Source organism: Podarcis tiliguerta (assembly GCF_965153285.1).
Source record: "Podarcis tiliguerta genome assembly, chromosome: Z".
NCBI lineage: Eukaryota > Metazoa > Chordata > Lepidosauria > Squamata > Lacertidae > Podarcis > Podarcis tiliguerta.
The window spans coordinates 32,571,587-32,580,485 of NC_139553.1; the positions used below are offsets into that span (position 1 = coordinate 32,571,587).

General features: G+C 47.8%; 1 protein-coding gene across 1 annotated transcript; it reads left to right on the forward strand.

Moving 5' to 3' along the window:
* Positions 1 to 5: 5 nt before the first annotated feature.
* MARS2 (methionyl-tRNA synthetase 2, mitochondrial) lies at positions 6 to 5,718 on the forward strand. The gene is made up of 3 exons (XM_083424240.1): positions 6 to 305; positions 1,107 to 1,441; positions 4,424 to 5,718. The coding sequence occupies exons 1-3, from the start codon at positions 59 to 61 to the stop codon at positions 5,567 to 5,569; spliced, it is 1,728 nt and encodes a 575-aa protein (XP_083280366.1). The 5' UTR covers positions 6 to 58; the 3' UTR covers positions 5,570 to 5,718.
* Positions 5,719 to 8,899: the final 3,181 nt, after the last annotated feature.

Below are 8,899 nucleotides of genomic sequence, written 5' to 3' on the forward strand. Positions count from 1 at the left end.
GGGGGAGGGGCGCCTGGGAAGGGGCGTGGCCTCCTTGTCCTCCCCGCGTGCGGCGGTCATGCTGCTGCTGCTGCTCCACTCCGTCGCCGCGCGCCGCCTGCTCCGCGCTGCTCTCCTCCCCGGGCAGGGTTCGCGGAGAGGCTGCCACGCCTCGGACCGGAGCGGCCGGCCGCTGCTGCTCACCACGCCCATCTTCTACGCGAACGGCCCGCCGCACATCGGGCACCTGTACTCTGCGCTGCTGGCTGATGCGCTGCACCGGCACCGGGAGCTGCAGGGCCGCGGAAGAGGGCGCTTTACTACGGGTCAGTGAGAGGGCTGGCAAAGGGGGTTGTGTGAATGGGTGGTGGGTTTTCTTCTAGTGTCAAAGGCTGCTAGATGCTGCTGATCTGTGGGGGCTTTTCCTTGAGCGTTCTTTAAAGCGGTTGCTGTTGTTGTTGTTGTTGTTGTTGTTGTTGTTGTTGTTGTTGTTGTGTTGGTCTCCCATGTGCGGAGAAGGCAGTCCCTCAAGCTTACAATCTTTTTCCGCGGGGAGATGGGTAAATAGCAGGGTGAAGTTTCAGTGAAGCACGTGTGCATGCAAGTGTGCGGAACCAGCCAACTCGCGAGGGAAGCTGAGGCAGTCGCTTTGTGGGCAGGATCCACAGGGGCAGCAGATCCGGCCTCCCAGACAGTAATGCATCACCTGCTGCTGCAGTGGCAGCAACAGCTGTGACAAACTCCTTACCCACCCACCTAGCTGCCAGATGCTCTTGGGCTGCAGCTCTCATTAGTCTCAGCCAGAATTGCCAGCAGAGATGATAGATGGATGCTGTAGTCCAACAACATATTTGGGGAGGGGGGGTCTTTTTCCTTTAATATAACCAGTTTTCTTCATTTTCCAGCCCTAAGAACATCAGATCAGCTGGATCACATTAGAAGTCTGTCCAGTGCAGCCTTCCAACCTTGGCTACCCAGATGTTGGTTAGCTGCAGTTCCCATCTCCTTGATCATTGGCCAGGCTGCCTGGGGATGATGAGAGTTGTAGCCCAACAACATCTGGAGGCCCACAGATACCAGGACTGTTGGATTCTTAATTCTTTGCACTCTCCTATTTCTCTGCACAGGAACTGATGAACATGGTCTGAAGATCCAGATGACAGCAGCGGCTGCAGGCAGTTCCCCTGAACCGTTCTGTGACTGTATGTCAGCTAAATTTCAAGAACTCTTCAACCAGGCGGGCATCTCTTATACAGACTTCATCCGTACCACAGAACCTCGGCACAAACGGGCTGTAGAGCATTTCTGGGCTGCTCTGCAGGACCAGGGCTGGCTCTACCAGGCCCACTATGAAGGCTGGTACTGTACTGCTGAAGAAACCTTCTTGGCTGCTTCCCAGGTCACTGAGCGTCCTGATGCTCATGGCAACAGGCACATGGTCTCGCTTGAGAGTGGCCACCAGGTAATGAAAAGCACCTCTGTATGAGTTCCCCTCTGTGTCTTTTCAGTTGTGATAGGGAAGCCAGTTGTGATAGGGGACGTATCTTTTGGGATTTGCAGCAGAGTCTGCTTTAGGATGGCCCCTATGATCTCATGCAACACATCTCAACAAGCATTTGGGGCAAATAGGAAGCACACAAATGCAGTTATATTTTAGAAACACTTTTCATCTTACCTCTGCCTTGGCTTTAAGCATGAAAGGTTTCAGTGAGACTTCTGAAATTTTATTATCTATTCACCATAAATATTCCCAGGTTGATTCACATAAGAATAAAACAAATACTATAAAAAAAATTAATGGAAGATTGAGAGCAGTGGATTAGTAACTGTAAACAATTAAATTGTTTCAGCTTTCAGAGTTATAAGCTGGTGGGTGGGTGTTAAAGAAATATATTTCCATGGTGCTGAAAACTTAGCAAAGTAGGTATCAGGTGGCCCTGCTTTGGTAGAGCATTTCAGAGACACATGCTATTTCACAAAGTGAGAAGGCCCTGGCTACATTCACACCATACATTTAAACGCCTGCCTTTCCCCTACAATCCTGAGAACTGTCATTTATTAAGGGTGCTGGGAACTGTAGCTCTGTGAGGGATAAACTACAGTTCTGAGGATTCTTATTTGGGGCACAGGTGTGATTTAAATGTGCTTGAAATGTATGTTGGGTACACAGCCACTCACTCCATACTTCACCCCCCTCACTTTGATGACCTCAGCACATTGGCAGACAGATGTGAAATCTCAAGTCCATAGTCATTGCTTTGATTTTTCCCCCTCCAACCTTTGATTATTATATTTGAAGACCTACGTCTTTTTATCCTGCTAAGAAATCCTCCTCTGCCCCTTCCTTTTCATGCAGTAGCAAGAACACAGTCACATTGACTTTACTGCATGGCTGATTCCCAAATGACTGCAGACACCATGAGGTTACGTTGTGTCACCAAGCAATGCTGCATCTTGCAAAATCACTCCAGAAGTGCTTCTGTCCAGTCATTCACTTGCAAGCACACAAACCTTCTGTGTGAGTGAGGGAGGCTGAATGATAAGAGATTGCTATGTGAGTCATGGATTAGAAATTTGGCTCCTTTTTCTATAATGTGTCTCTGGCATAAGAAGGGGCCTATTGGGAAAATGCAAATGTCTCTTGCAACATTGGTACACACAATCTCAAGCTTTTTTTACAGGTGGAATTATAGCAGAAATGACTGAGCAATTAAGTCGCGGTATGAGGCCAAATAAGGGACGCGGGTGGCGCTGTGGCTTAAACCACAGAGCCTAGGACTTGCCGATCAGAAGGTCAGCAGTTTGAATCCCTGTTACAGGGTGAGCTCCCGTTGCTCGATCCCAGCTCCTGCCAACCTTGTAGTTCGAAAGCACGAAGTGCAAGTAGATAAATAGGTACCACTCCGGTGGGAAGGTAAACGGCTTTTCCGTGCACTGCTCTGGTTCGCCAGAAGCGGCTTAGTCATGAACCTGCTTTATTATAGACAGGCATGGTATAAATGCTGGGGGGAAATGAATAAGGGTTCCTGGTTATTGACTGAAGCAGGGCAGTCCAACTTTTCATACTAAGTGGGCTGCAAGAGTACTTCAACACAGAACCAGCAAACCGCATGCCGTGTTGTCACGGGGACTGGAAAGCTAAAATGTGGTGCCCCCCTCATGCTGCCAGATAAATGAGGTACTGGTTTTTGGCAAGGAGGTATGAGGCTTAAGCAGCACCACCTCCTTCCCAAAGCTGGTGAAGCAGGAACAAGGTTTTGGAAAGGAGGCAGGACGACCCTCATACCTCCTTCTCAAAGCCTAATGCCTTGCTTACATGGTTGGGGAGAGTCAAACGTTGCTGAGGGCCACCTATAAGGCCTCATGGGTGACATGTGGCCCTCGGGCCATGTGTTGAACCGTCCTGGTATGAAGGAATATTGTGTAGCATTTTTTCTAGAGCCTAGCAAGTCTGAAGACTCGTGTGCTATACTTTCAGTGAAATGTCCTGGGAACTGTAGTTTTGTAAGGGTGCTGAGAGTTTTTAGGAGACCCGCCCCCCATTACCTTTGCAGAGCTACAGTTACCAACACCCTTAACAAACTACAGTTCTCAGAATTCTTTGGGGAAACCAAAGCCAGGATATTGCTTTAAATGTATAGTGCTCATGGGGTTTGAGAGTGGTCAGTGCCTGGATGGGAGGCTGCCTAGGAGCTCTATATATGCTGCCTTAAACTCTATGAAGTAAAGGTGGAATATAAATGTTTGGTTGGTTTTTCAAATTAGAATTTTACAGTCACGTGTCCAACTTACAACATAAAAACAAGATTCCAAGGAATCTCCTGGACTTCCCTCCTCCCCTTTGTGGGTCCTATTGTTAATCATCTTTTGTGATAATCCAAAATATTTTACCTCTCCATTGTGTCCAAAATTCACCATTAAACTACAAGTGATATTCTAATCCCACCAATGATTTTAACTGTTTACAATGGTTTTTAAAATCTTTCCCCATTCCTTATTAAAATTTTGGTCTTCCTGATTTCTGATTCTTCTGGTCATTTTGACCATTTCAGCATAATCCATCAACTTGATCTGCCATTCTTCTCTGGTAGGAACTTTATCTTCTTTCCATCTCTGGACCAATAACATCCACATGGCCGTGGTCGCATACATAAATAGTCTTATCTGCTCCCTTGGGATTTCAGCATGGGGGGAATATAAATGTAATGGGGGAACTTCTGGCCTTCTGTTGTTGGACTCTAATTCCCATCAGCCCCAGCCAGCATAGTTTGGGGTGATGGGAATTGTACTTATGAACTATAAAGGGCAATGGGAGTAATAGTCCAGCAATATCTGGAAGGCCAAATGTTCCATCATAGATGCAATGAATATAAACAAATGAATAACTATCTGTAGGGGAGACAGCAAAAAAAAGGTTGTGACCAGTTTCTCTCTTGCATCTCAGGTGCACTGGACCAAAGAGGAGAACTTCATGTTCAAACTGTCCGAATTCCGGGAACCTTTGCTGAGATGGCTGCAGGACAGCAAGGCAGCCATAACCCCTGAGCCTTTCCACCAGCAGGTGCTCCATTGGCTGGAGCAGGACTTGCCTGACCTCTCTGTGTCGCGTGACCGAAAGCGGCTGCAGTGGGGCATCCCTGTCCCCCACGACTCGACGCAGACCATTTACGTCTGGGTCGATGCCCTGGTGAACTACCTAACCGTTGTGGGTTATCCTGACACACACCACACCTGGTGGCCCAGTGCAACCCACATTGTGGGCAAAGATATCCTCAAGTTCCATGCCATCTACTGGCCTGCCCTGCTCATGGCAGTGGGGCTGGAGCCTCCAGAGAAAATCCTGGTGCACTCCCACTGGACAGTTCAAGGGCAGAAGATGTCAAAAACTCTGGGCAATGTGGTAGACCCTCAGGCCTGTTTCCAGAGGTACTCAGTGGATGGCTTTCGGTACTTCCTGCTGAGACAGGGTGTCCCTGAGCGAGACTGCGACTACTATGATGAGAAGGCTGTCAACTTGGTCAATTCAGAGTTGGCTGATGCCTTGGGGGGTCTTCTTAACCGGTGCACGGCCCCCAGCCTCAACCCCAGCGGAAGCTACCCAGGCTTTTCAGAGGCATGCTTCCCTCGGGTCATGGATGCTCATAATAGGAGAGCCAAAGCCATGGCTGACGACTACAAACTGGTGTCATCAGTGAAAGACCTGCCTGCTCATGTGAGCGACTGCTTCGAACGCTTTCAGATCTACAAAGCTTTAGAATCGATCCTGGACTGCGTGAGGCAGACAAATGGCTTCCTTCAGAGGCACGCACCTTGGAAACTACGTCGTGAAGATCCTGAGGAGCAGCGGTGGCAAGACACCATCCTGCACGTCACTCTGGAATGCCTTCGGGTTTATGGGAGCCTCCTGCAACCAATGATCCCAAACACCGCTGATAAAATCCTCACCAGGCTGGGTGTTAGTCCCACGGAAAGGTCTCTAAGCAACTTGAACTTTCTTCCTCGCTACTATGGCGAAAGGTCTCCCTTCGAAGGCAGGAGGCTTGGGCCAGATGCTGGGCTCCTATTTCCAAAGCTGGAAAAATCCAAATGAACCCAATTTCCAAAGCTGGAAAAATCAACAGATGCTGCAGAAGATCACCCACAAGTAGTCTCTTTTTATGCTTCCAGAAGGAGAAAAAAGATGGCAACTTGTGCCTTGTGGTTACATTTTAGTAAATGGTTGGCGGCACGGTGTAGGTATTTATTCTCTTAAGTTCATTCACAATAGTGCCTAGTAACAAGGTTCATTCATTGAAAGGGAGAGCCAGCTTGGCTCTGGTGCATATTACTCTGATGGCCCCACTGAGGATAATAATTCCTTTTAAGGCACATCTCTTATCAATCCCCACACACAGAAGAATTAGGATAGCACTCACTTCTCATTGACCAGTCTGAGGATGTGGTGTGGTGTGTTGGTGATGGCTGATTCTCCTGAACATTTTTGCTGAACATCATCCAGGTGTCAGCAAAGTAGAAGTGGCAGAGTATGGCTTTGCCCACACACTGGTTGAGGAGGACAGTCACAAATGGTGAGCTGGGGTTCTTATTGTCCCAGATGGGGTCCAGCCTGTGGGGTCCAGCTGCCACTTGGCGATCAGTCATGGCTTGAAGAGGCGCTCCACCCTTTCAGAAACCTCCATGCCTTTGGAAAACACGTTGCCAAAGTCTGTTCTCCAGTGCAGGAAAAATTCCCAGTATGAGACACAGAATATTGTTTGTATTCCAGAGGCTGGGGGGACAGGGAATCATGGGTTTGATGTCTGTGAATGCTGGCATATTAATGTGACATGTTCAGGGATGTGAAGCTCGAGGACAGGGACATGGAAACTATGGCCCTCCAGATTTTCTGGGGCTCCCAGCTCCCATTAGCCCCAGCCAGCATAGCTGAAACTCAAGGATGTTGGAAGTTGGAGTCAGGCAACATCTGGAAAGCCACATCTTTCCCATCCCTGCAGTGTCCCACAATACAGATGCAGGCAGAACATAGATGAAGCTCTTGAGTGATTTGCAGGAGATCAGCAACAGTTTGGGTGCCCAGTGGTTTAGCAATTGCAACAATAAACAGCCTCCCCCCCCCCCCAATTAAGCTGCTGAAACAAATTTTGGAGGAAAGCCAGGACTGGAGTCAAGGTTTTGATTCTGGTAGTGAAAACAAATTGCTACCTGAGCAGGCGGTGCTTTTCTTTATTCTAAATGCATGTCCAGGAGCACCACCCAAGCCAACATTCAATACATGGTTTCTATGGGTGGATTTCGGGGTCCTATTAACAACAGGATCTCATAAACTTGGAGTCTATGGGTGGATTTCAGGGTCCTATTAACAACAGGATCTCATAAACTTGGAGTCTGCCTACCCCTGCTCATGTACGTTGGTCTTTAAACTTGAGATGGGGAAACTAGTCCTCTAGATCAGTGTTTCCCAACCTTTGGCCTCCAGCTGTTTTCGAACTACAACTCCCATCATCCCTGACCACTGGTTTTGCTAGCTGAGGATTATGGGAGTTGTAGTCCAAAAACAGCTGGAGGCCCAAGGTTGGGAAATGCTGCTCTAGATATTGTTGGGCTCCAACTCTCATCAGTCCCAGTCAGCAGGCCATAGATCAGAGACATTGGAAAGAGCCATAGCTCAGTGGTAGAGAATCTGCTTTGCATCCCTGACAACTCTAGATAGGGCTGGGGGATAGTCTTGCCTGAAATCCTGGACAGCTACTGTCAGGCAGTATAGACAATACTGAGCTAGATAACCCCATGGTAAAGCAGCTTCCTATGTTCCTATCATAATGGATATTAACTGATTCACAAAAGTTAATTTGAATAAAGTAATAGTTCTGCTTTTAGATCAGGAATTGCCTTCCAGATGTGGGGCTCCAGTTCCCATCAGCCACAGACAGAACAGCCAATGCAGAGATTATGTGACTGCAGTCTAATAACTTGCTTTGTTGATAAGAAGGTATCTAGCACCTGCAACTTTGTAACCGTGTGTGTGTGTGTGTGTGTGTGTGTGTGTAAAAGGTAAAGGATCCCTGGATGGTAAAGTCCAGGCAAAGGAGACTATAGGGTACAGCGCTCATCTCGCTTTCAGTCCAAGGGAGCCAGCGTTTGTCCACAGACAGTTTCCAGGTCATGTCGCCAGCATGACTAAACCACTTCTGGTGCAGTGGGACACCGTGACAGAAACCAGAGTGCACAGAAACGCTGTTTACCTTCCCGCCACAGTGGTACCTATTTATCTACTTGCACTGGTGTGCTTTCGAACTGCTAGGTTGGCAGGAGCTGGGAAAAGCCGCCGACCTTGTGATTGGCAAGCCCAAGAGGCTCAGTGGTTTAGACCACAGCGCCACCCGCTCACCATCTTTTTATTATATATATATACATATATATACACACATATATATATATACACACACACACACGTGCAAAATTAATTGAGCGTATCCTTTTATAATTAATTAAATACCCCAGTAATGAGAGGTTAGAGCTCTGCTAAAGCATGGAGTATTGTAAATGTGTGTATATGTGTGCGTGCCATTGCTACTGAAACACACCTGACTGTATATTTGCCATTGGATGAAGTTATTTTTCAATTCTTCCACATGCTTTAGCCCTAATACCTACTTTAAAGGCCAGTCCTGGGAAATGTGAGTGAATAAGAGTCTGCTACGAGTAGAATTTTCTGCTTGTGTCTATCTCTATTTTCCTAGCAGCAAGTCATACAGATGTCAAGGTTTATTACCTGTCTATCCAGCCTTTCCAATAAGGAGCTTAAGGCAGTGTCCATGGACTCCTTTATCACCAACCCCTCATTTATACCCTCGCAACAACCCTACTTAAGAGAGAGATTGACTGGCCTAGGCAGAGGTGTACCTGGGGGCGCTGGCCAAGTTGCCCCCCACCCCAACAGGCAGCACACACACTCCACAAAAATCACACAGTTGCTTGGCACTCCTGGGTTACCAGGCAGTCTGGGTTGGGAGAGTCCCTGCTCTTCTACCTGCTCACAACCATATCCTAAGGTGATGGGCAAGGATCATAGATCTGGGTAGTGTGTGCCCCCTTTAGGGAGTGGGGTGGCGGAACAAAGAAAGGACTGAGTGCACAACTTTGGGGGATCTCAAACTTGTGGTGTGAAACTAACTGGTTGTCTGCTTCCTTTCCATTGTGCTCAAGGGAAGGGCAGGGAAGCGCACAGGAAAATGAAACAAAAAGGATGACTGGAGGGGGCCCCTAGTTCTGAGCATGGAATTGCAGTGCAAGCTATTTACTACAGTTGCTGAATCCCCAAGAACAGGGCATCAGCCTGCAGACTGAAGAAGATATGAAAATTGCATAAAGCACTTTGTAAACAAAAGGGAAGGCTGATAGAAATGACAAACAAATAACA

Coding starts and splice junctions, on each gene's coding strand:
- MARS2 (XM_083424240.1), top strand. CDS start 59: ATGCTGCTGCTGCTGCTCCACTCCGTCGCCGCGCGCCGCCTGCTCCGC. Junction 306..1,106: donor AAGAGGGCGCTTTACTACGG/GTCAGTGAGAGG, acceptor TTCTCTGCACAG/GAACTGATGAACATGGTCTG. Junction 1,442..4,423: donor CGCTTGAGAGTGGCCACCAG/GTAATGAAAAGC, acceptor CTTGCATCTCAG/GTGCACTGGACCAAAGAGGA.